The sequence below is a fragment of the Columba livia genome, chromosome 13 (genome assembly GCF_036013475.1).
Source record: "Columba livia isolate bColLiv1 breed racing homer chromosome 13, bColLiv1.pat.W.v2, whole genome shotgun sequence".
Classification (NCBI taxonomy): domain Eukaryota; kingdom Metazoa; phylum Chordata; class Aves; order Columbiformes; family Columbidae; genus Columba; species Columba livia.
The window spans coordinates 10,492,630-10,520,052 of record NC_088614.1 but is presented as its reverse complement, the minus strand read 5'-3'; the positions used below and the strand labels follow the sequence as shown (position 1 = coordinate 10,520,052).

The 27,423-nt window shown below is 40.3% G+C and overlaps 1 protein-coding gene across 1 annotated transcript; it reads left to right on the top strand.

Annotated features, from left to right (window-relative positions):
- Positions 1-48: 48 nt before the first annotated feature.
- Positions 49-25,466, top strand: MBTPS1 (membrane bound transcription factor peptidase, site 1). The gene is made up of 23 exons (XM_065028896.1): positions 49-182; positions 2,078-2,570; positions 3,620-3,877; positions 4,296-4,499; positions 4,869-4,979; positions 6,259-6,368; positions 6,737-6,853; positions 7,837-7,904; positions 8,467-8,569; positions 9,321-9,472; positions 10,441-10,602; positions 11,163-11,307; positions 12,421-12,609; positions 13,196-13,368; positions 14,347-14,462; positions 15,705-15,861; positions 16,705-16,829; positions 17,762-17,839; positions 19,509-19,649; positions 22,083-22,214; positions 22,739-22,865; positions 23,537-23,667; positions 24,648-25,466. Exons 2-23 carry the CDS (start codon positions 2,384-2,386, stop codon positions 24,842-24,844), a joined length of 3,183 nt encoding a protein of 1,060 aa, XP_064884968.1. The 5' UTR covers positions 49-182; positions 2,078-2,383; the 3' UTR covers positions 24,845-25,466.
- The last annotated feature ends 1,957 nt before the right edge of the window (positions 25,467-27,423 follow it).

The following is a 27,423-nucleotide window of genomic DNA, read 5'->3' as shown; positions in this document are numbered from 1 at the left end:
TCGCCGGTGGCCGTTATCGCCGGTGGCCGTTATCGCCGGGTTCTATCGCGACAAACGCACGCCTGCGCAGGGCAGCACAGACGCTCCGCGCATGCGCACTCCCCCTGTGGGGCTCTCGCGAGAGCGCTGTGGTAAACAGAGCACAAGATGGCGGCGGCGTCCGGGGAGGCGGCAGCGGCACGGTGAGGCGGGGGGAGCGGGGAAGGACAGCGGGACGGCGGCACCGCCGATTCCGCCGCGCCCCTTCTGTGCTCGGGCTGGGGGGATCGCTGTGTTGCCAAGCTTCGGGGGGCGCGGGGCGGGGCGGGCAGCAGCCGGGCCTGCAGCACCCGGTCGCCGTTCCCGGTGGTCGCTTCCCCGGTCTCAGGGGCTGCCTCGTCCCCCGCCGCGCTCCGGCGGCTGCTACACGGGGCTCTCCCCACTGTCCAGCCGGCTGTCGCTCCTCCTTAGCCTCTCCCGGCCTGGGGGCGGGTTGGGAGCACCGGCGGCTCTCCCGAGGCCGGTGACGGGCACAGAGCAGAGGGGTTCATCCGTTCGCTGGCTGGCGCTGTGGGTGGGAGCAGCAAGATTTTGCTCCCCGAACGGGCTGAAGGGGCTGGCTCCTCGGCTGCCGCAGCGCCCAGGCCGGTGCTGTACGGGCCGCCCTCAGCTGGGGCGCTGTGCGGGGTTCCCATGGCTCGGGCTGGGTACCCTCTGCTTAGAAAAAGTGGGGAACAACTCCAAACCCAGCTGTTCTAGGAGCTGGACAAGTTGACAAGTTTAAATCCCTGTCCAGCACTGCACAGTACGGTTATTAAACAGAATAAAGTTGTGAGTGTGTTGTTCATTTGCTCATAGTTTCCATCATATTTCAGCATCGTGCTTACATAGACTCTGTTTTCTGTCATAAGAATGTTTATTTTCCTCATTTGTGTAGTTGATTTATTGGGGTTATAAGCCTACAGGTGATAGGGTTGGCAGAACGCAGCCAAGATCAGCAGTTCATGTGCTGTAACTGTGTCTAGTTTTGGGGTGAAGAGGAAACTTTGTAATTGCAGACAGTTCACGGTCTGTCATGGTGTTGTTAATTAAACGGAAACGGAGGGGAGTTCTATCCCTGTTACAAGGAAATACTTGAGAATATTATACAAAGCTAAATAAAAATGAAGTAACAGCTGTCACATGCAGATTCAGTTCTGTTGTTGTGCTGTGAGGTCAGCCCATCGTTCTCCTAAATAGTATGAATCCCCTAATGAGGCTCCTACTTTTCAGTCCTGGTCACTGCAGCAAGTTATAGTTCTGTTTGAATTCTCCACGTGGTGTGACAGATGAGACATAAATGTTTCTCTTCACTTATCTCTTAATAGCCTTTTATCTGTCAGTTTTTGGTTAAATGTTTGGAATTAAAAAAAAAAAAAAGCTAATGTTGCAGTTCTTTTCAAATGCTTCCCTGCACCTTGGGACGTAAAGAGAGAGACTTCCCCTCCATTTGAAAAAGACTTGCAACACTTTCCTTAAACTTCACATTATTATGTCTGCAATCCCAGCCCTTATCTTCTCAGATACCTGTATTGTAGTAACACACATTCCTGAAAGACTTTTTTCATGATGATTTTCTCTTTCAAGCACAGGGACTGCAAGCTTGCTTCCCGTAGTATCTCTTGTCCTTACCAGACTTTGGCATGGAGTTTGAATCTGATTCTCTGTGTAAAATGATGTACCAGAGCAGAATTTTATTTTCTACGTTTCTGATTGAAACAAACAAACAAAAACCACAAAAACCCCAACAACAACAACAAAAAAACACAATCAAAAATAAAAACACCACATGCTTTTTTAAGTGGCCGTGGTAGAGTTTGGTTGTCATCATAACCTGTCCTGTTGTCAGGTTAATACCTCAGTGTTCCACATTTGTTCTGGTGTGAGCAAAAACGAGACTTCAGCATTTGTGAAGTATTACTAAATGAAACATATGCACAACTTTTTACATTTTATTTCTAATTCTGACTGCCAAAGGTGTCTATCTTTTGTGATTTTTCAGGATATACAGTTGCACAAAAATGAATCTAATTGTTTTCTGTATCGCCCTGCCTTACAGGTTGGTTTGCAGTCAGCTTTGGTAATTCTTGGAGGGAGTTAACTGTGCCATCAAACATGGAGTACAGGACTCAGCTGCCACATCCTGAGTGACTGAATCCTTTGATACAAAATGGAGAGGAAGCGTAGAAAGAAATGAGCCTGTTTATTAGGCTTTACCTCAAAATACCATGAAATCTCTACTTATTTTGGACACAGCTTTACAAATATCCGGTTGATCAGCGCAGTAAAAGCAACGTTTACTGAAATGAAAATGAACTAGTTTATAAAGAAGAAAATTGTGATTTGAATATATGGAATTTTTGGAATGAAACCATTTTCTTCTATGACCATGAAGTTTGCAAACATCTGGTTTGTTCTGGTTGTTATTTTACTCTGTGGCAAAAAACACTTCGGTACCAGACTAGGGAATTCCTCTCATGAGGCTCACATATGTCCTGGATGTTCTCGCCTTACTTTGAAAGTGGAATTCACATCAACAGTCGTGGAGCACGGTAAGAAAGAGTTAAGCAATTGCAACATTGGAAGAGTTTCTGTAGAAGCATATTGTGTGCTAAATTCTCTATATTCAAAAAGAGAAGCATTTTTTCAAAAGTTTTTGGTTTAACTGGAGTCAAGATTCAAAAACAAGAGAAAGAAGAGAGGGGGAAATAAAGAGGATGTTAAAAGTTAAAATGGAGTGTGAAGGCTCAGGTAGGCAAGTCTGGTCACTTTGGTGTGTTTAGTAGCTGTTTGCTTTGCCCCCGCTAGTGGTGTGGTTGAGACTCTTTTATGAAATATAACCGCAAGCGGGCCTTGAAAGGGTGAGAAACGCAAGAAATCCCTGTTGGCTTGTTTAAGAAAATACGTGCATGGAAACATTGCAAAGATGAGCAGAAGAAAGGCAAACTGACGCAGATTTCACTGCTGATGCGGCAAAGGATTGTAGTAGGATGCCTTGACCCTGCATCCATTTATTGCCTCAGGTACCTGTTATATTCCCACAGTGAAGCCGTGTGTGTGCCTGGGTGCCAACAGACAGGATGTTGCATTAAAACTCAATACCATGTAGTGTTTAGATTCTTTAAATCCTGTACGTCAAGAAGCATATTGAACTGGCATATCAAACAGTTTTTTATTGCTGGATGTAACAGTAAGTCTGTTCCCTCCCCTCGGGTCCCCACACATCATTTCACCTTTTCACTTTTCCATGATATGTACAATTCTTCCTTCCTTTCAGAGTTTTTTATCACAATTTGCAGGTTTACTGATTTTAAAAAAAAAAAAAAAAAAAGGTATTCTGTAGTCCAGAAATGAATTGCAGATTTCTGAAAGCAACAAAAAAGTGCCTCAAATTACAGAATCACAGAATCACAGAATCAACTGGGTTGGAAAAGAACTCAGAGATCATCGAGTCCAACCCTTGGTCCAACTCTAGTCCGTAATTGTGATTATTTGTTCTGGATCAAAAAAAAAAAAAAAGAAATATTTGGATTTTTTCAAATGTAAATGCTTGAGTAAGCTACATAAACATCAGTTCTGATAAGTTCTGCTCTTGTTTCAGAGTATATTGTGGCTTTTAATGGATACTTCACAGCTAAAGCTAGAAGTAAATTTATTTCAAGTGCACTAAAAAGTAGTGAGATTGAGAACTGGAGGATTGTACCTCGCAACAACCCAGCCAGTGACTATCCTAGTGATTTTGAAGTTATTCAAATAAATGAGAAACAGAAGGATGGAGTACTGACACTAGAAGATCATCCGAACATCAAACGTGTAACACCTCAGCGGAAGGTCTTCCGATCACTCAAATATTCAGAGTGTAAGTAATTTTGTTTGTGGTTCCATGAGATCTGCTTTGGAAAAGTCTTCTCAGTTTTATTTCAGACCATCGGCTTAGCATTGCACAAATGAGAAGTGCCCTGGAATTTTTAGTTAATTTAGATAAATCTATTATTTTGCCCATAAAATTATCAGGATCTTGTCATACCTTTGCTAATATGTGGCAACAATTCCAACTACAACGTAGAAACATTTCTTTTGCAGCAGTCATTTGCCAGAGATTAGGGAGCACTATATCTCTAGTAGATATAATGGAAGCTTTTACGTATTTTCAACAGAGAAAATAGATACTCGCTTATCTGAAAAATTTGTTGTAACAGTATGATGTGTATATTTGCATGAAAAGTTAATCTGTGGTTTTCCTCATGCTGTATTTTCTTCATTCTCATTCTGTGTAGTTGATCCAACATTGCACTGCAATGAAACCAGATGGACTCAAAAATGGCAGTCATCTCGTCCCTTGAGAAGAGCAAGCCTTTCTTTAGGTTCTGGCTTCTGGCATGCAACAGGTCGACACTCAAGCAGGCGTTTGCTGAGAGCCATCCCACGCCAAGTTGCTCAGACCTTGCAGGCAGACGTCCTCTGGCAGATGGGTTACACAGGTCTGCTTTTGTCTGTACCCTTAGAATGATTAGTCTATTTGAAAACCAAGTGTAAGGAAAGGCTAATTGGCTCCTATGTATTAGTCTCTTATTGGATACCAGTTCCAGAAAGACTGAGAAATACTTTGTTTCAAGAGGTGTTGTATACTTATAGGATTATCTTCTGTGTATGTGTGTGCAGTACTTAAGAGGATTTTGTCGTATTTATGATCTGTGGCTGAATTTCTGAATTGAAATATGAGTTTTCTTTAAGGTCTGTAACTTAGCTTGTAAATCGTGTGCTATGTTAAACGTAAAAGTTTTCTTTAACTTGATAGACTAGAGTTGCTGTGGAACTGAATCAGAAAAAGTGATGCTTTTCTATTATAGGTGCTGGTGTAAGAGTAGCAGTGTTTGACACTGGTCTGAGTGAGAAACATCCACATTTCAAAAATGTAAAGGAGAGAACAAACTGGACTAATGAGAGAACCTTGGATGACGGTGAGTTACTGTGCACAATTGTTAAACTATTCCTGATACTGGCATATTCTGTTTTCCGTTGTAAAACTGTCATTGCTGCTGTGGTACTAACATCTGTTGAAAGGATATATATTGCGATTTTAAGCTTAATTTTGCAGTGTCCTGAGCACTTTGTACTCATACTGAATTCAACAAAGAGTATTAAGGTTCCAGGAGGGTGTTGCATTAAGTCCCCTTTGAATTACATGTGGTGTTTCATCATAGCATTTGGAAAATGTCAGGGCAAGAAGACATTGTGCAGGCATAAATACATTATTGAAGTATGTGGAGGTGAGAGCAAACCCCACAAAGGTGTTTCCTTCTATTCCTTTATGTAGTTTGCTGCTTCACAATGTGTACGTATTTCCATACTTACAAGGGACAGCATTTTCCTTGTTTACTGCACAGTCCTTAATTAACAGGGTTTTGGCACCATCCTGTGAAGTTTTTCTAAGTTTTCATCAAGAAACGCTCTGCTAGGTCATGTCTGTCAACATTCCAAATAACTTCTTATTTACTGCAGTATATTTGTGTTCCTTTTTCAGATGTCGACCTTAACTTGCTCTGACTGTATACTTTCACAGATTATTAACTTCATACAGTCTGAGTCAGTGAGTCTGTTGATAATTTAATCTCTTTAGAGTTCAAGGTATATGCTCAGCCTTGCGTGCCCCTCTGTAGTTTTATCATGTATAGTATTTATTTGCATTGCAGCACTTCCTATTAGTTCTGTGCCCAGATGGTTGCCGAACAGGCAGAGTGGAGTACAGAAATGTAATGCAGGCAGTCCAATAGAGAAAAAGCTAAATTATTTTTTGAGGAGAGAAAAAAAAAATGTTTTCTTGTCTTATTTTTAATCCTAAACAAAATACAGGTATTGCAGAGACAGGATAAAAATCTTTAAAGAGATTTACTTAAAAATACATTGGCTTTGTGACTTCCATTTTCCAAAATAACCTTTTTTTCTCATGATTGCTTTGTGTGGCTCTTGATTTCATTGGTGGCAATCAAGAGTGGATAGGCTGGAGAGTTTAATGAGCTGGTTATCTGGTTAGACAGTGCTGGAAATTCTGGCCCCGCTCAACCCAGGAGCAAAATATGATTCAAGAAGACTAGGACTGAACCCAGTATTTGTGAGTTTTTATGAAGTCTGTTAGACTGATACGATGTTTGGTATAGGCAATGTTTAACGGTACAAATCCTTGATGATGAAACAGTTTATCTTCTAACGTCTTGTTTTGTTTCCTTCTTTCTCTGATAGGTTTAGGCCATGGGACTTTTGTAGCAGGTGTGATAGCCAGCATGAGAGAATGCCAGGGATTTGCTCCAAATGCAGAACTGCATATTTTTAGAGTGTTCACCAATAACCAGGTACTACATGTATTTCAATTTCTGCCTTTCCAGATTACTGCTATATTAATCCTTTCCTTTGGGAATATTGCAATATTGCAAGTACTTGTAAATATTGATATAATCTTTTTTATAAGTGAGAAAGATACATCTTTCTATTTATAAGAGACTTAATACAAGATGTCTTACAGTTTCCAAATCTGGTATATTTTTCAGAAATAATGTGTGGAAGTCTGATCTGTGTAGTGCTGGAGCAATCGTTCAAACGTACACTAGAAATACTAGAGGACCGTTGTCACTTCTGTGCTTTATTTCAGTGTTTTTTTCCTCCTCTCTGAAGTCTCTGGCTTTTCCAATGATAGTTTTCTTCCCCTGTATTTCTTACATAGGTCTCATATACATCTTGGTTTCTGGATGCCTTTAATTATGCAATTTTAAAGAAGATAGATGTGTTGAATCTAAGTATTGGTGGGCCAGACTTCATGGATCACCCCTTTGTTGACAAGGTTGGTATGAGGAAATAAAGTGGTCACGGTGTTTATATCTCTCACACGGATGCTGGACTGGCAGAGCTACTTCTTTGTCACAGTTACTAACAGGTTCCAGTGCTGCTGGCAGCTTCTGTGGAGTTTCATTTCCGTGAAAGAAATTCTGTACGGTGTACAGGCTTTTAGGAATATATTTAAGGAATATATTAAAAATATATATATATTCACAGAGCTGTGGAAGCATGCGCTTTTACAAAATACAGTATGTACGGCTATGTGTGACTCCCAAGCAGGCTCTTAATCAAGAAGCTTAACCGAAATCCACCCTTTTAAAAAAATCTCTACATGGTTTATTTATTTCATGGTGAAAATATGTATAACATGAATTTAGCAGCAAAACCTTTAAGAACAAATATGTAAAAAATACAGGCAGTTGATACAGCTATGTGATAAGACATTTGTGTCAGGATAAGAAGGAATTAGGTTTTTCCCTTTGTAAGTTTCATTGTTCCCTGAATTGTCTTTCAAAAGCACTAAGTGATTTAATTTACATTTTTTAAAGGATAAAATCTTTCTTTGTAAAGGGTAATTAAGGGATTTGAGACACAGAAATTCTTCCTTTTTTTTAAATGATAACCTGCATTGAAATTTAGTTTGACAGTGCCTTTACTACTCTCCCCAGAGTATTGCTGGAGGGAATTCAGAATAGCTTGACTTTGACATCTGGCGTGCTTTGTTATGGGCAGGAGTTTTTCCTTTGGTGCAATCTAAATACATATTATCAGCAGCATTGCTGTCAAGGCTGGGTTATTGGTCACATAATCTTAAGAACGTTCAGAACTTAATATTGAATGTATCAGTGAGATGTATTTTATAAGTCTCAGTGAGAAAGAGGGGTTGGACTAACCATTCACTTATGTCAGGCCCCAGGCGGTGTATGTTTGTTAGAAAAGTCTCCTTTTTGGTAGCAGAGCCTTATTGTGAACATTATTTTTTTGTAGGTATGGGAACTGACGGCTAACAATGTCATCATGGTCTCTGCTATTGGCAATGACGGCCCTTTGTATGGGTAAGTTTCAATGACTGCTTCAAAGAAAAGTAAATATGTTGTTATGTGGTTTTGAAAGTAGTTGTGCTTGGTCAGGAAGTTTTCCCTCCTCCTTTTTTCTGTAATCTCTTTATAGAAAGTGACTCAAGTTAAACTCTTTCCACTATCTTGATCACTTGCTGCAGTGGTACAGCAATTTTTCATTGAAACAGTGCAAAGTCAAGAAAAGAAGAATGGCAGTACTTCCAGCTGATATTTCCCTGTTAGTGAGGGCAGACATCTTTGGGTACTAATCTTGGGCTTAAATAATATAGGAGGGATCAAGCCAGAACAATTTGTGGTATATTTCTAAAATGAATGCCTAAAAATAGATTTTGTTTTGTCTTCAAGACACATGGTTTGGTAGTTGCTGAATTAGTTACTGAGTTCTAGCTGCCTGAAAAGTTGCTCTCCCTTGTAAAGTATAACTATATCAGGTAGGACCAAACTTCGTTGCTGTGGAGGTTAAGAAGTGTCTGACAAAAATCTTATTACTATGTCTTGGGTTTTGCCACCTTTTTTTTTTTTCCCTAACTTGTTCTAGGACTCTCAATAACCCTGCTGACCAGATGGATGTGATTGGAGTAGGTGGCATTGACTTTGAAGATAATATAGCTCGCTTTTCATCTAGGGGAATGACCACTTGGGTAAGACTATGGCCAGCCACATCAAATCAGAGAATCTGCAGCCAAAATAAGGGCCTTGGAGAGGGAGCATTTTTGAAGGGGTAGTACCATGCAGGTGGTATATGTTGGAGCAACCAAGAATAAAAGATTGCATCCAAGATCAGAATAGTTAGAGATCGTAAGTCTTCAAACAAGAAGCTTAGTGTTCTTTGCAGGCTTTCTCATGGTTAGGCTTGACCACTATTGACATTCTTGACGTATTTGTAAAATGTCCAGTACCTTTTGATTTATGGTGAGAACTTGAGTGTGTGGTTAAATCTGCTAAAATGAAGGTCTGCTCTTCTCCTTTAGTTTAAAAATCCTCGGGTTTCCAACTACAACATGTAACATTGCACTTACATGTCTGTTGAACTGAGGTGATGGGCACTGCACACTTGATTTCAGATGAGTTTGCACTGTGGTCTTGATTAGGGGAACTATTACGTGCCTCTGTGCTGCGCCTCATTCATTAGCCAGTTAGCCATGTGGCTTATTTTGTCAGTGGTTTTATGCTTAGTATAAATATTAATCAGCAGTAATGTTAACATTAAAACAGTGAGAACTTGTAATAACAACAGCTTTAAGTGTTACTTGCTGTTCCATGATGCTAAACCTCAGCTTATTTAGTCGATAATTTTACTTCTGAATGACCTGCAATTAGTTTAACTGCGCAAATGAAGCCATGGGTATTTATTATGTATTAGGGCAATAATCCATCTGTTTTCTTTCACAGGAGCTGCCTGGAGGTTACGGTAGAGTGAAGCCTGATATTGTCACTTATGGCTCTGGAGTGAGAGGTTCTGGTATGAAAGGTGGATGCCGCTCTCTCTCTGGGACAAGCGTAGCATCTCCTGTGGTGGCAGGTGCTGTTACTTTGTTAGTAAGGTAAGTCTTAAATAAAAATCTCAAAAGATGCTGATGCAGGAGGGTCATAAAAGGCCCTTAAAGGAACTCAGCAAATAAAACTAAATTGTGTTTAGATGTAGGAAAACAAACTTCAAGGAAAAAATCAGGGTGGTTCTGCCTGAGACATTACCTTGTCTGAGTGGCTCTGAATTTCCTGGCAAAAACTCGGGAACTGTTTCGAATATTAGTTAACATCTTTGCAAATATAACTAGGGAAAAGAGTACTTTGAAGTAATTCAGTCGCATTTTTAAATCATTTTTAATTGCTAAGCTTCTGTCAATTGTGTTGGAGAAGAGCGGCTGGTCAAAGTAGGCACCTGTAGCAGAGAATTATCTAAGTCCTTGTAAATTTTATAGGATTCAGGGTTTTATGGCTGTTATCCGGTTGCGTAAGTCATCTGTTGCACGCTGAAAACTTGAAGATAGGAGTTGCAACTCTGTACTTTGTGTTTGTCATTGCTACTATGTAAGGATGACGTGAACCTTTATTTGAAAAACACTTGTGCCAAAAATTCAGTCATTATATTTCCTGCTTAAAAAGATGTGTCTTAGTTTGAACAACAAAGTGATTTTTCATTCCAGAAAGAGTCATGTTGTGAAAGATACCAGCAAGTTTTCAGTTACAGAAGCTTTGACTTTCAGAATATTTTATTTAGCATATGAAGATACTGATTGTAATGACTGCTGGTCATGGAGTACATTGTAAAGAGAAAAATTCATGTAATATTAGTTTTAAAGAGAAATGTGTCAGAAACTTGTCACTCTTCTGCAGTTGTTCCAGTGAGAAATCAAGTAATAGCAGGCAAATATGAACTGTAGATGTTACTCACAGCAACCTGATTTTTGATCTCATTTTCTTTAAATCAAGTTAAGGCAGAATGGTAAACAGGACTAGCTAGAAACTGAAATAAACACCACCTAACGTGATCTTTTGTTTCCTATTTCAGCACAGTTCAGAAACGTGAAATGGTGAATCCAGCAAGTATGAAGCAGGCACTTATTGCATCAGCACGTAGACTTCCTGGAGTCAACATGTTTGAACAAGGACATGGCAAGTTGGATCTTCTGAGAGCTTATCAGATCCTCAACAGCTATAAACCTCAGGCCAGGTTAATTTTAATCCTTAATTAATCAATGATAACACTATAATTTGCTGTATTTCTTGTAAGAGAGTTGGTGATGCATGTGCAGCTCTGTTGAGCAATCTGTGCTTATGCAACAAAGAGAACTTGCTCAGATCTTACGTAGTCCTGACACATGAATTTTGACAAGGGTGGATGAAAAGTCAGTGTATTTTCTGCCCATAGTTATAGCAGTATAGGGAATTAAGTGTTTATAAGAGCTAAATTTATTTTTTCTTCTAGCCTCAAATGTTATCCGTAATGGACCCTACAACACTGTGGAAAAGTACTTAAAATGTAACTTACCAGAGTAAGAACATTCTCACTGTGCTGAAAAGTTGCTTTTGTTTTGTGAAAATCTTTTCACAAAGCTTAAAAAAAAATATGGGGGGGGGAGGAAGATTTTGAGGCAGATTTGGGAAGAGAGGTGAGAGCTTGATACAGTAACCATGACTGGCATGTTTTATCTGTAGTTTTTTCATAGTTATGTATAGTGACATGTTCTTCTGGTAATTGATTTTTATTTTACCTCCTCTATTCTTCTGTAGTTTGAGCCCAAGCTATATCGACTTGACGGAGTGTCCCTACATGTGGCCCTATTGTTCCCAGCCCATATATTATGGAGGGATGCCAACCATTGTTAATGTTACTATCCTTAATGGTATGGGAGTCACTGGGAGAATTGTAGACAAGGTAAGACTTTAACATTGTTGCACATCCTGACTATTAAAGTTACTAAAAGCTTCCCAGAAAACCCTATTTTATCTAAATCAGATTTCTTACTGCTGAGATCAAGAGATGCAAAACGTTTGATTTTGAAGGACGCACCCAGATTAGTAAGATTTGTCAACATGAGATGTCTACAAGATTTTGAACAATGCATTAGTTTCAGGGGTGTGTAGTTTTTTACCTTTGTAAAACCAGTTAGATTGGCAGGTACTGAGAGTTTTCTTTGTACTCTCTGATTGTATTTAGAATCTTCTGGATAGGCTTTCCTCATATTCTTTTTTTGTTTGGTCTGGAGCATAAGCAATCTCAGTAAAGGATCCTGATGTTACAAATCATGCCTCATCCGTGGGTCAGAATGACCTGAATGTATTGACTTATCAAGGTCTGCTGCAAAACCTGTTTTTCTACACCAGCGATGTTGAGCATGTTAGCTGACTAGGGAGGTCATTTTCTGTGGTGTGGGGTTTTTTGTTTGTTTGTTTTTGTTTTTTATTAAGCTTAAAGTAAGTTTAAATGTAGAACAGATTTGGGAATTTATACAAGTTAAACAAGGCAACTGTCCTAAAACTCTTGTCAAGGTAAATGAGCTTAATTTCAACATTTTATTGTTAATCTGTGGTCCAGTTCGGGTTCAAGCTTGAAGTATATGAAGCTGTCGCCCAACATCATTAGCTTATGGAAATACTCATATGCAGCTGGTGTAATTTGTCTGTGTCTGTTACAGCAACGGCTTTCTTTGTTACTAAAAGGAAATTTTGTGTTGTTCCCAATAAGTTCTTGCACAGGACCCTAGAGTGTTAGAACAGGTTCAATTGGGCAGCATGCTTGCTGTTCAGACAGCTTCTTAGAGAGTCCTGCCTCTGAAAAGCCTACAGTCAGATCATTAAGGCTGTCACAGTTAGGCTGATTCACTGACACAACACAAACCTTTTGGGCTTTGTGGACATTTTTAAATTTTACATAATCTTCAGAAAAGCTAAGAATATTTATTTCTTTGTGCGGAGGCAGAGGGCTATGTGTAAAAATTAGTGACTGCAAATACTGTTTTACTGATGTTCTATATTCTTCATTTCACAGCCAGATTGGCAACCCTATCTCCCCCAAAATGGGGATAATATTGAAGTGGCTTTCTCCTACTCTCCTGTGTTGTGGCCTTGGTCTGGATACTTAGCAATTTCCATCTCTGTAGCAAAGAAAGCAGCATCTTGGGAAGGAATTGCTCAAGGTCATGTTATGATCACAGTATCATCCCCTGCAGAAAATGAAGTAAGTTCTGTGTATTTGGGTTTTTCTATGTTAATAATTATTTCATTAATAATTTTATTGCTTCCCAATATACAAATACCTTCTTTTTAAGGAATTACTCTGGTGCTATAATTTGAAACATAAGTTGGATTGAGGTCAGGAAATTGAAAAGTACAAATAATTATCTTTAGAGCAGGATTAGCCTCTGAATTTGATATGCTCTAGAATCAGAAAACCTTGCTTTGAGACTGACTTCATAATTGCATTTGTTGTGAATTTTAAGTAATGTGTTTTAAAAAAGAGATTCCTTAAACATATTTCTTCTAGAATCATGATTATTCCTGAGAAGTTTTGAAGGTTTGGAATGATTGAAGCAAATTACAGTTGTAACATATTTTAAGTATTTTACATTCTAAGCATGATTCTGTAAACTGTTGAGTGTAGAAAAAGAATACTATGGTGATTTAAGGCAAGAGTACTCTATTTGGAGACTGGTAACTAAAAGTAGATTTGATACCTCATTTTTTTGGTCTTTTACAATCCACAGTTAACTGATGAATGTTTTGTGGGGAAAAAGGATTTTACTGTAGTTTGTTCTGTCCTTCAGTCTAAGAATGGCGCAGAGCAGACTTCAACTGTGAAGCTTCCAATAAAAGTGAAGATTATTCCTACTCCACCTCGTAGTAAGCGAGTCCTTTGGGATCAATATCACAATCTCCGTTATCCACCAGGATACTTCCCCAGGGATAATTTGAGGATGAAGAATGATCCATTAGATTGGTATTTATCTCAGGTTCCATTAAATCGGTGTTTCTTGATTGTATGTTAATGATATGGGATAACTTTACTGAATGCTAGAGAGCTCTAGCCTTTTTCAGCGTGCCACGGGATTATCTTTTCTAAGAAATCCATGAAAAGCGCTTGGACTCGGCATGCTTTGGTGCAGGATTTTTTTATGGTCTGTGGTTTTATTCACATGAAATGAAAAGCTTCTAAATGCGCATTTAAGACACTGAGATTTTTGTTTGGCTTTCAGAGTGTAGCATTTTTGTGCCCCAGTTTCTCCCAGGAAGTTAAGGGGGATGCTTAATTAACTGCTTCAGCATTCATTTAACCAAAAAAAAAAAAAAAAAAAAAAAAAAAAACACATGAGAAATTTGGAAGACTGAGTCCCAGAGAAGAAGCCCCATGTCTGTTGAGGGAGATTGTCATCGGAGCAGGGCAAGGCTCAGCTGACCTGTTTGTCTTTCATAGATGGAAAGGGAAAGCATCCATAGGAAGAATTGTGCAACAGTGTATAAATGAGGATTGAATGGGTCAGTGACCAAGACACAGGCTTTTGGAAAGCTACTTTGAGCTTGCAGATAGGTTAAATGGACAGGAACTCTCTGCTGAGTTTGAGGAGTTATTTACAGATTGTCCTGTGTGCTTCTTCCAGTTAGTTAAAACTGCTCTTATGGCTCTTTTGTGAGGAGGAAGTTTATTGAAGAGCACATGGTTTTACTGCAGCAATATTTCTTTGTGGTGTGATGCAAACATGTAGAATTGTGCTCAGTCTCTGGCTTTGCTGTATAGCTCTTCTCTGTAGCACTTGCAACCAATGCCATTTGTGAAGAAGAATTTTGCAAAGAGGAGATGGTGCTTTCAAAAAATATAACTTTTAGAAAGGAAAGTAGGAAGTTAACCTATAATTAGTTATTAAATTGGATTTCTGCCTGCCAGATCTAAATGTCTCTAACACCTTTCTCTTTTCCTAAGGAATGGTGACCATATCCACACAAACTTCAGGGACATGTACCAGCATCTGAGGAGCATGGGGTACTTTGTTGAGGTTCTTGGTTCCCCATTTACATGTTTTGATGCAAGCCAGTATGGTAAGCATGAGTTAATTGCCTTGTTCTTCATACTGTTGACTACTTCCTAAAATGGCCTGTTTTTTGGAAGACCAAAAACATGGTAAGGGCTCAAAGAAAAACCCTCATGGTAGTAGAAGAATATTATAAGTGTGGGTGTATTTATTATTTATATATGGATATTTGGTTGTGTAAAGTGTCGTTGCAGAAGCTTGCTTGGGAGATTAGTAGGATTAGTGCAGTTTACTATCCTTATAATGAAAAAAAAGGAGAGGGGAAGCCCACATCTGAGTGGGTTAAAAGCCCATGTCTGTTCCATCCCACAAAAGCAGAACTGGATTTGCCAATTGAATGTGGTTACTACAGAGTCTTTATCAGAAGGTTTTCCAAATGCAGGCTACCTGTACTTGTAGAATGGCCTGGTTGCAAGGGACCGTGGGACATGGGGCCGGCATCAGTGGTTGATCAGGCTGCTAATACTGTATAAATTTGCTGATCCTGTGTAAATTTGTATTGTTTCTGAGGATGGATGTTCTACCACCTCTCTGGGCAATCAGAAATTGAAGAAGCAAAATAGTTTGCTATTTAGGAGCAATCTAAAATAAACATATTTTCAGGAAATAGAAGTGTATTTTTATGGTTGTGTTTTTCAGTGCTGCAGAGAAGGTTGTACTTCCTTGTTCACAGGAGTGGGAGAGGGTTATGTCAAAGTGGCAATGGCACTTTAGTCAGGTCTACTAAAATGGAACTGTAGTTTTCAAGATCTGAATCAAACCAAGTTTCAGAATAGTTGTTGTCTACCTGGCTGTAAATATGTAGTAGTGAGTGGAATACTTCTTAAATTTGGGGCAGTGAAAACCTTCTTATTAGGGTGCATTTACATTAGCATTTTAGTTTGGATCAGCAGTGAATCTTCTGATATTCCTCTTCTGCCATGATTTGGTTCAGTTTAGGGAGCACTTGGATGAGACCAAACTGTAAAATATACACGTGACATATATGGACTTTCAGTTTATGAGACCATACACCTGTAAAAAGCATACTATGCTGGCAAACTATTTTTTTAAATGCATTTGTATACTGAATTGTCTTGTATTCCCTTTTCTTAAATGTTATGTCTTCAGGTGAGTTGCCAGAGCAGGGCACATGGACCAGATGTTGTACTAAATATGCACTTGTGTTGGCTTTTTCATGGGTTGCATGAATAGTGATAATGTCACAGCAAACAGCCCAGTGAAGTCTTGTTTTTGCTTTTACACCCAGGCACTTTACTGATGGTGGACAGTGAGGAAGAGTATTTTCCCGAAGAGATCACCAAGCTGAGGAGGGATGTTGATAATGGGCTCTCACTTATAGTATTTAGTGACTGGTACAACACATCAGTGATGAGAAAAGTAAAGTTTTATGATGAAAACACAAGGTACTGATTTGTGTCACTTCTTTGGGAAATAGAACGCCATAGAATTGTCATTTTGTGCACATATTACCCTAAAAATCCCAAACGTGATAGGCTGTACTTCAGCATTTTCATGCTACCTGTAAGAAGGGACTACCAAGGGAGCAAAATTGTTAAGCAGCAGTTTAAGGAGAGTAGTTACCTACTTTATCATGATTGCAAAGGCTCCCTTGCTAATGTAATCTTCTTTTAAAACCCAGAAAAACATTTACAATGAAAAATAAGAAATGGAGAAGTGCTTGTGGAGAGCAGAATAGAAAGAAAATGTGGATTGCAAACCGAATTGCCAGGTTGTGCACCCATTATTGAAATTGTTCCAGTTGATCATATAGAGGGAAAATGCACTAATATTACGAATGGTGAGAAAGACCCTCGTAATTACTGTAGTTGTTAGCCTGTTTTGTGTTACTGTGAAGCTAGAAAGATGTGTTCTACAGTTTGTGAGCAAGTAACATTTTGCTTCATTAGAAAAGGAGAAGCAAATGACATGACCATCATTTTTGCCTCGTCTTAGCCAAATGAAGAACATAAGACTGATTTTTTTTCTAGCAAATTAAAGTTTTCCATGGAACTGGAATGCATGGAGAACTTCACATTAGTATTACTTAACTTTCACTGAAAAGCATTTGTGTCAGAGAGACAGCTGCTCCCATGCCCCTGGAGTTAAATAAAGCTTTGAGCTGTAGTTAATTATTGATGTGACTTTGAAGAAGTCTGCTTGTGGAAAGACACCTGGCTTCTCATTATACAGACCCTAGGATTGTATTCTCTACACTAATAAACTGTGTTACACTGTAATTATTGTAGGCAGTGGTGGATGCCTGATACTGGAGGTGCTAATATACCAGCTCTCAACGATCTGCTTTCTGTCTGGAATATGGCCTTTAGTGACGGGCTGTACGAAGGTGATTTTACCATGGCAAATCATGAAAGTGAGTACTTGAGTGTGTTGCTGATGCAAGGTGTCATTTGGAAAATAGTTTTCTGTAAGAATGAGATTGAGTGAGAGTCAAGAGAACCACTCAGATTCAGTGAAGAGAGTCTCATAAGCACACTTAAATGATTACTTCCTTCATAGACCTTGTCTGAAAAATTTTCAGCCCAGGTAATGAATGTCCTCGGTTTAGACTTTGAAGAGTATTGTCAAGGTGTGACTGTATTTGTCTGGACTAGAGATATTAGTTGTTAAGATGAAGCCTCTCAATGTAATTTTGCAGTTACATGGAATATGCCAATTTAGGCATGCATCACAACATCCTGAGATGTTTTGTAAACTGCTGTTTTTGTAATCTTTTGAACTGTTGCCCCTGAAGTGAATATGATTCATTGGTTTCAAGTTCAAACTTTGTGGTTAGGCCACAGGTCTGTGACCTTACTGTTTCAGACTTCATAGGTCTAGCCAGTCTTTCTTTTTGGTATTTTCAACTTGGTATTTTCAACCAATGTTTCCAAATCTGTCTTCTGAGAGGTTCACTTGGAATGTGTACATGAAAAGAGAAGGCACCGAGTGAGGTCTCTGTATGCTCACCAGCGTTGACTAAAGGAGATGAGTTCTCTGTAGTATAAATAATGACTGGTAGTGTGAAATACTACATTTCTAGTGGCAATTGATTAAGGTTTTCAGTTTAAAAAATATAATGTCAGTCCCTTAAATGGAAAGATTTGAAAAGATTATATATGAACTTGTGAAAGCTGTGTTTAGAAGTGGCTTCTCTGTGCATACAGGTATTGGTCAAAATATGGAAATTCTGAGCCACGTTCCTGGGAATGTTTTTCTTCTGTGCTTGATTTAACAGCTCACTTAAATACAGTAGGAGGGGAGTGTCATTTTTAGTCTAAACTTCAATTTTGTGCTGTCTTTCAGTGAATTATGCATCAGGATGCAGTATTGCAAAGTTTCCAGAAGATGGCATTGTCATTGCACAGACTTTTAAGGATCAAGGTATGCTCTGCCTTGGCTTTTTTCTGTGTTTTAAGTAGAACTTTGGAGTTAGTGCACAAGCAAAGTTTTAGAGTTGAAAGGTGTTAAACCAGTGATTGTATTAAAAAAACATTGATAGGGTAGGTATTTCTTTGTTTTGCCTAGAACACATACTTGGATGCCTAAAAGGCAGCTGCAGTATGACTGCATACAATTTTTATATAGTGCAGCAATATCCAAGTGTATATATGCAGTCTTTTATTGTGTTTGCTGTATGTAAACACATGTGTATGTGTGTCATGCACTTTTGGAGGGGATTGTCTCATAATTGTGTTACTTGTCCATGTTTCTCACAAATTTCAAGTGCTACTGAAATATATCCCCTAATCATAGCCAAATTTGTTGTGAGTGTTGTGGTAACTGTGCTGATCTGAGGATATAGGTAAGGAAAATTTTGGTAGACAAAACATCACCTGCTAGACAGGATGCTTTTCCTCCTGCAGTTTATTAGAACTTTCAGTTCACAGGATATAAAACGGTTGGATGGATTTGTAAGATACACAAATGGCAGATTTATAGCCAGATGTCCTCTGGGTTTTGCTGAATGTACCCATTCATACTGGGAAGGTCCCTGTGCTTTTTTGGTCTTTTCATCAATTATCTCAGTTATAATTGTAAATATATGGAAAATATGTCTTTTAGGTTACTAGTTTATTATTTGGATACTTGTAGGGCTTTTGGAGGCAGGCCTTTAAATTATACTCCTTCAAAAATTACTATTTACAGTATTGGTATTAATATAAGTGTTTCCGAAAAGGTCAAGAAGCAGATATGTGAACCACAGCAGGGCTGGACATACTGAAAACTGGTTCTGCCTGCTGGTCCAAAGAGGAACTGGGCTGAGGAGGGAGTAAAATTTGACAAAGGTTAAAGCAGGGCACGGGGGTGGGGAAAACTCACGTGAATTTGATTTCTTGTGTCCCTGCTTCCCTACTAAACAACACTTTTCTTTGTTCCTGAATTGGATGCTGAAGACACAAAGTGCAAAGGTAACTGGTAAATGCAGAGCTGCAGAGAGATATGAGCCCAGCAGTCCTTAAAATGGACTTCCCCTGAACAACTGCTTTAAATGACTTAAATTAAAACGTTAAAGCAGCTGCTGCTTCTCACAGAGAGACAGATGTTTTATTTCATGGAATGTCTCTATTCTCTTTCTTAGTTCCATAATAAAGTTTCTTTCTTGGAAGAATAGTAGGTGGGCATGGTGCAAAGTAAGTTGGCGAAGAGTGCCCTGCACTGTGGTGGCTGATTCTTAAGTTACCCATGTCTTGTAGAATTCTGCAGAAGGAGTACAATAGCATAAAGGAATTTGTAAGGCAGAACCTTTTAATTTTAAGCCTGTCGCTGAAAATAAAGTTCATGTTGAAGATAATCCAGATTGAGATGTCTTTTTCTGCTTTTCCACCAAAGAAAAACATTAACATCAGTAGGAAACTTCCCAATCAGGGTCTTGGGGCAGCTCCATTTCTATCCTAGTATCCTGGGGTTTTTGAAAACATTTTCCATAAATGTTTGACATGAAGAGTGGTATAGCTGCATTTGTAAGTTTGCAATGTCAGCTGTGTCAGCTTACAGGTAAATTGATGTTTATGTTTTGCAGACTATGAAATTTATTTGTGTTTTGCTTTAGGTCTTGAAGTTTTAAAACAGGAGACTGCTATAATTGAAAATGTCCCTATTTTGGGACTTTACCAAGTTCCTTCTGAAGGTGGTGGCAGAATCGTTTTGTACGGTGACTCAAATTGCTTGGATGACAGCCATCGACAGAAAGGTGCGTAAGCTTTGACACACAGGAAAAGTTATTGTGTGAAGCTGACAACTGTCCTGTGTGGTTTTTACAGCTCCTGTCAGAAGTAGGTGGTTTCTATGGACTCTCTAGGTTTTCCTAACTGGGAATTAATCTCTATTTTGCAGCGCTCTTCCAAAAATGCTGTGAGGTGCAGTTACAACAGAACAATTCCTCCCACATTAAATAGCCCTCTGATAGATGGGAGCATTTCTCCCAACATGGGCCCTTTGCCTGTTTTTCCGTTCCCCAAGCTTTAGGAGCTGATTTTGGGATGTTTTTTTTTTTTTTTTTTGCATGGGAGATTGATTGGTGGGGTTTTTGCTTCTTTGGGGCATTTTTGTTTGCAGAAAGCACTAACAGTTACACATACTTGATTTATAGTTGTGAAGAGGCCATTAGGGAATCCCTTCACATATTCCCTAGCTGTGTTTTCTGAATTTTTATGTAGTACAATGGATTTTATCTTTTGAGTTTGCTCCTCATGGTGCCTTGCTCCCTTTGCAGTGTTTGCCTTGTTCCCTTTGCAATGTTTCCTGTGAGGATATATGGTAATGTTCAACATTTCAGTTGTGTGTTACTATTTTCAGGTTATTCTGCTTTGACACAAACCAGCTGGTGCAAATATGTCAGAAAGTAGGAATTTCTGTTTGGGTTTTCAAAATGTTTGTTTTCAACTCAAGGTAGCAAGTGTGTGAATTATGTGTGTGTGCAGCTTTCATGACTCCCATAGAAGCCACCCTGAGTGGTTTGTCTTTATAAAACCTTTTTCTAGCACTTTGTCTGATCTGACTTATAAAATTTTGAAGAGATTGATTTGGTTTCTCATGACATATAAAGCAAAAGCTGATAGATCTGTGGCTCAAGAGGCTGAAGATAATCCATTGTGAGGTCTTTTTTTTGCATTTCCACTGACTGTGGTGTTCAACCTAAATTCTCCTTTTGTGATGAAAAGGACATTTATAATTTTTAGGCTTTTGTCACCAACATTTTAAAATTTTGGGTTATGTAATCCATCCCTTTCCTAATTTATTTAAGTTTAAAGGAACTTACTGCCTAGGGGAGCTCTCTGTCTGTAGCTCATTTCTTTCTCCCTCAATCATTTTCTTTTTCTTTGAAAGTTCTCTGGTTTCTACTTATGTGTCTATAGATTAATTCCAGTGAGTTGCCATAACACCACCATATTGGTGCCTTATGTGCTTGCTGTAGGTTATTGAAAGCATGTGGTATAAGAGAAGATCTGTAACTTTCAATTAAGTAACAGAAAACTATGCTTTGTGACCTCCCTAATGCTGTTAAATCCAGTGTGATCTGTGAAGCAAGAAAAAGTGGAAGGCTCTAAAGAAATCTTTTTAAAGTAGCTTTTAAATTGTGAACCAGGAGCTATGTCTCCTGCAGAGACATCGGTGGCTTTAACTGAGGTAAATTCCTAACATTTGTGAATATAAATCCTTACAATCTGATTGATCTCTTTAAAAATCAAAGGTGAGGGTTTAAGGGACACCAGGATTATGAAGATTAATTCCCATTCCCAGCCAACTGTTCTGGGAGGGGGAAGTTCTGAGAAAAATAGTTTGCTATGTAGTAGAAATAGCTGATAAGACATTGTCTTACTCCCGAAAATGGACATTTTAGAGAACTGTGATGTTAACTAGCTGGACTGCTTGTTTGGTAGGGGTAGCTCTGGATTAAGGTGTGGTAGTAATTCAGGAGGGAGACAAAATGAGAGTTCATGTGGTGTTAAAGTGCAAAGGAAAACCACGATCACGTATATTGTGGAGTTGATTCCCAGCCTGGTCTGTGCCACAGCTGCTGTATGTACTGCTTTTGCTTTAGCTGGGATTTAGCCAGAACCTTTCCCTGTGGTTTATTTATATATTTGTTTAAGCTTGGGAAAGCAAATGAGTCATAACTTCCCACTGAAAACACTACCTTGTTCTTACTTTTCTTTGAAAGGGATTTATTTTGTCCCTTTAAAAAATAAATAAATATATAAATAAGGTGGTATTCTCTTTCCCTCTTAAAAGAAGCTCAGAGATTCCTGTGTTTCCACACTGAAAAATCTCATAAATTTTGCAAGGACTTGGATGGCCTTGCACAACTTGGAATTCCCATATTCGATACCTGTTGGTTTATGTCCTACTCCCCAAAAGAGCCTGATTTGGTACACAAGGGAAGATATAAGACTGAAGAGATTATTTTTGTGTTTGTATATATTGGGGGGAGGGTGTGGGGCGTGTGTTGAAAGTTGCATCTTTCTGGAATTGGGTCTAGAACTTCAGAAGAAGAAAAACAAGAGCCAGAAAAACTGATTGTACTTCTAAATGTTGTTACAGCATTCTTAACAGAAAGATAAGTAATTTTGAATGTGACATAATGCATATCTTGTTTTGGGGCTTGCGGTTGTGAAATCCACAGATTGCTTTTGGCTCCTGGATTCCCTCCTGCAGTACACTTCTTATGGGGTGACACCACCAAGTCTGAGCCATTCCGAAAATAGACAGCGACCGCCGTCGGGAGCGGGCTACTCTCTCCCCGAGCGGATGGAAGGTGAGAGCCTTAATTACCGAGCAGATTCCGAAACTGAGGGAGTGTCAGGGTGGAATTTAGGAAGGCTCAGAGAGAGCCCTTGAGTTATCCGCCAGTAAGGTTAGTTTGGTGTGAGCTTGACAATGTTCTGTTGTTTTACGAGAAGAGAGCACATACAATAGGGATTTGTCATGATATAGTTGTGATTTGATTAAGGAAAATGTTCTGTTTGTAGAGTAGGAATTTTCAGATGCCTAGTTCTGCTAGAGTGCATTCTAGTTATGGGCTATGGAGCAGGTATAAAGCATTCAGTCTTGTTTCTTGTGCCACCAGCAAAATTTGGATTGCCTACCATTGTAGGTGCACAGTCTTACTGTCTTGTAAGGTACCCTTTGGTTAATTCTAATGGAGATTTTGCTGCAAGTCACCATTACTGTAAAGAGCTGATGGTTTTCCAGAAGCCATGTTTAGCTGAACACAAACGTTGGTAACTCTTATCCCACCAGTCTTTTGGTAAACCAGTCTGTCTCTGCTCTGAGTTGCAGGTAACCATTTGCATCGATACTCAAAGGTGCTCGAGGCTCACTTGGGAGACCCTAAACCCCGGTCCCTTCCTGCTTGTCCTCACCTGTCCTGGGCCAAACCACAGCCTTTGAATGAAACTGCCCCCAGGTTAGTATACATCTTTCTTATACAAGAAGTCTCATCTTTGAGTTCAGCTGAAAAATTATTTGTTCCATCTGCTTTTGAAAGGCACAGCTGAAATGCCTTTCCTAGAGAAATGCCAGACTGCAAAGAAGAAATAATGATTAATGCTTCTCCAGTGAATAATTCTGACTCACCTTACAGCTACCCTATGAAACTGGGGGAATTTTAAAAATAGCTTTGCGAGTCAATTCACTGTTGTGATTGAGTGATCCCAACTGAGTGAATGATCTTGTTTAAATCTATCGTCACTGCGTGCCTTTGAAATAGATTTCTGAAGCAGCTTCTTGGGCAGCTCGCCTAACTCTGCCTTCTGTTGTATCACTTGTCACTTGAAGGAAAAGTCATCACCATATATCCCATACTTGTCTGCTGGGCTGCTAACTTTTGGGAGTCTGTCTGCAAGAGAGAGGGTTGTTAGTAAATAGTTGCCAATCTAAGTGTGTCCCTGTGGCGTTTGAATTGAATTTTGGAGGCCTGCAAACTGCAGAACCTAAAAATGTATTGGATGATCATTTTGGTCCAACCTAGTGAATTATTTGTAGATTCCATCTGTCATTTTCTCTTTATGTTCCTACAAAAGTTATTGCATTACTGAAGTAAGTGGGCAGCCACCTCTGTCTTTGAATTTCCTCTAGCAACCTTTGGAAACATCAGAAGTTACTGTCAATTGACCTTGATAAAGTGGCTCTGCCCAGTTTTCGACAGAACCGACCCCAAGTGAGACCATTGTCCCCTGGAGAAAGTGGAGCATGGGACATTCCTGGAGGTAAACATTGAAAAGTTTGAAAGTCAGTGTTTTACTTTCCTTTCTCTATAAGCTGTGGAAAAAAACCAAAAAAACCCATGGCACAGCCAGAGAGGCCACGTGTTTATTTTTGGTTGTGAAAAACATCCAAATAATAGTGTGGCTGTTTTGTAAAAGGCTGATTGATGAAGGCTGGGAGAAGTATTTTTGCATATAAGTAGTTTATTCAGAAGAAAGAATGTGTGACATACTGGGAGGAAGATTTTGGCAGATGCTTTTTGGGTAGATGAAGTTTGTTTTGGTGCTGTTCAGATCCATGGGTGTCAGCAGCGGTCCCTGTCCTTGGGAGCTCTGGCTAGATACCTTCTGCAAATTAAAATTCCTTGTGTAAGTGCACAGAGGCAGAGTCCAGAGAGTTTGTCTGAATGGTGCTTTGGGCAAGGTGTTACACTAACAAATGAGCACTTGGAGCAGCTTTCGGTCTAATGACAGGCTACTCTCCTGTACAAGCTTGGCCACGCAGGCCCAGCTGGAAGCGGTTTGAAAGCCTCACATGTGCTCTTTTCTCAGTCTGAGCTGCTAGACTAAAAGATGTCTGTAAAAACGAACACCCCCTTCCTCAGGGAATCAGGATTTGGTGTGATTTATAAAAATTACTTAGTGGTAAAATTATGGTCAAGCATTTGCATCTCTCTTCTAACAAGGAAGGTTGTCAGTGCAGGGGAAATCTGGGTTATGCTTTCCTGTACCCAGATAGGTGAAGGTGGAGATGTTGGTGTTTTTCTGGCACGTTAGCATCCTGTCTTATTTTCACTAATGGGTCTGCAGTTACTAATCTTCCTGTCTGAAATGTAATCTGATTAATAGCTCTTTTTAATAGCTCTTTCATGTTTGAACAAGGGTTCCTGTTGGGTCATTTTGGTAGGTAGTGTTAACACTGCAAAGACATTGTAGCTCACTCGGGCGATCATCAGTCGCTCCAAACCTCTTTGGCTTTCCAGGTATAATGCCCGGCCGGTACAACCAGGACGTAGGACAGACTATTCCCGTCTTTGCTTTTCTGGGTGCCATGGTGGTTCTGGCATTCTTTGTGGTGCAGATCAACAAAGCGAAGAGCAGGCCAAAGAGACGGAAACCACGAGTGAAACGACCGCAGCTTATGCAACAGGTTCATCCACCAAAGACGCCTTCTGTTTGAAAGCTCTCGCTTGCCAAAGATGACCTTTTACCGGTTACTTTCCTGGGTGGTTGATCTTTCCCAGTGAAGGTGCAGCGAATGCCGCACTGATCGTACTGGTGATTGGCACCTGACATCATCTCATAGTCTTTGGTTTTTGGAGAGAAAATAAAGGACCTCAGTTGATCATCTGTACATAAAACTGCAGCTTTAAGCAGCCGAAACCACCAAAGACTTGAATACTGTTTGAATGGCTGCTTAGTCACTACATATCCCAAAAGGGGGAAAATGGACCTTTTTTTTAAGCTGACCAAACTAAAATTTATTTGTTTAGAGGCTATTTTCTATATTTATTGTTGGGGAGGGCGGGGGGGAAAAGTCACTTTAAGGACCTCTGCTAAGGAAAACAAGTGCATTTTTTTGGATGGAATGCAATTTTCTAGAATGGTATTATGCTGAAGAATATAACGTACACCGTTAAAGGAGGGAGGGGGTGAGAGAGACCAGTACAAGTGAGCAAGACATACTCCTGCAGTTTATTTTTATAAAGCCAGCTACCATGATGTTTTGTAATTTTTGGTCATGATTTCACCATTGTTGGTGAAGCAGATTTTCAATAAATATGTTATCTATATGAAGCTAAGCTAGTGTGCTAGATGGCTTCTCTTTCTACTACCAGTCACGGAGAGCAAGTTGTTGAGTGAACGTTTTCATGTCTTCCCTCTTGCCCCCATATCTTTACCCTTAGCAGCACCCCAAGCTACAGACTTTCCTTTGGAGCACTCAGTGATGAGCTGTGTAAGAAACTGTCGTGTGGATGGTACCTAACAGCATCGTGTGGTATGTCACAAAGCCAAAACCCTTCTCTCCTTTGGTTTGTCCTGCCTGAAAGCCAATGACTTGTTACAGGCTTAAGTAAGGACGCAGGCATGAGTTGCCTTTAACCATGTGGCATCGCTTAATGTCACTGTCATTGAAATAGCGTCTCTCTTCTGAAGTGAAGCTGACCTGACAGCTGCTTTTATCGCTGCTCCAAACCAGAGTACGTTTTCCTGGGAGGAGCAGGGAGCTGGTGGCTGCCTGGGTCGGTGAACGGGGCAGGGAAGCAGTTTGTACTGGTGAACAGTCCCAGGTAAGCTCTTGGGCAGCTCAAGCTCCTGCACAGCCCTGGGCACAGCTGGAGAGGGACAAGGTGCCAGGGACAGCCCCCCATGGCAGTCTGGCTGTGCCTGCCCTGTTCGGGGCTTATGGTCATGGATGGTGGTGATGGGCCTTGGGAAGAGCACAGCAGGAGAGGACATTTCTCCATGTAACCTGGCGCAGACCTTCCAAACCATGGGCAGGGTTTTACAGTGCATGAGCGTCCCACAAAAAGGCTTGGGCAAATCTGTTTTTGCTTACCAGGAGAGCCGTTGGCTTTCCCCAGCCTGCCTCTTCCCTTCTGAAGATGAGGGTGGAGTGGAGTGTTGCGATGCCAGAGAAGAGACCAAGCCTTCACCTGGGAGCCCTTAGTGAAGGCTCCCACTTTTGGGAGTTGAGGTGGGGCTGCTGTTGGGATGGCATCTGTGCTGACACAGAGGGGACTTTTTCCATCTCACCCGTGGCACCAGGATCTCATGTAGGACCAACAAGCAGCAGCTCTGCAAGTTGTACTGGTTGTGAAAGAGCTGTCAATAATGGTGTAAAATCTCAAGGGCCAGACCTCGGAAGGGGCTGAAGGTAGCAAAGCATAATTGTAGTCAATGTTTTCATTTGTCTGAAACAAGAACTGGCCATTTGCACCTTTGTACCTTTGTCTTCAAACGAAGAATGATTAAATGATGTCTTCTAATGAAGAATGATGAAAATTCATCAGCAGCCCTTTTTCCATCAAAATAGGTAGCTGCCCGGGGGACACAGCAGCAGGTAAAGCTGCCAACCCATGGGGACCCGTGGGTCTTGCCTCACAGCCTGGGGGCTGGAGCACCAAAATAAATTGGAGAAAGGGAGGAAAAAATATAAGCAAGGATGCCCAGAGCTCCTGAGCAGAGAAAGCACTCAGGGCTGCTGCGTGGGAGACGGGCTGGTTCTCTTTGATATGGGGAGCTCCTGTCAGAGGGAGCCTGGAAAGCTTTGGTGTTGGTGCTAACAAGGAGGCTCACTCCTCTCATCGCAGCGCTAATGAGAGATTACAGCTCCACTGCAGGTTTGAAACTAGAGTCAAGTTGTATCAAAGCGCCAGTCCGAATTAAGAGCCTTTCCTGGTGGTTGGTATTTTACAGCCCAGTGGCCAATTTATAAATCGTGGAGGCCAATTATTTCTAAAGTCTTTGGTGTGCAGCTAATGAAGGCCTGGAAGGGCCCTTTTAAACGGTTGTAAGCCCCGTAGGCAGCAGAGATGTAATGGAGGTGGCAGGCACAATTAGCCATCTATAATTCCTTCTAGCAGCTGATTAAAGTCTCTTTATCTGTCTTACTGAGATCAGAAGGGCACATATTTGGGAAATCAAAAATGCATTAGGGGCTGACAGCCAGCACTGGGGGCTGTGCGCTGAACCCCAGGGCCCTGGGCATGTCCCGGGAGCAGCACAGAATTGCCGTGTGTCCCCTATGTAGGGGAT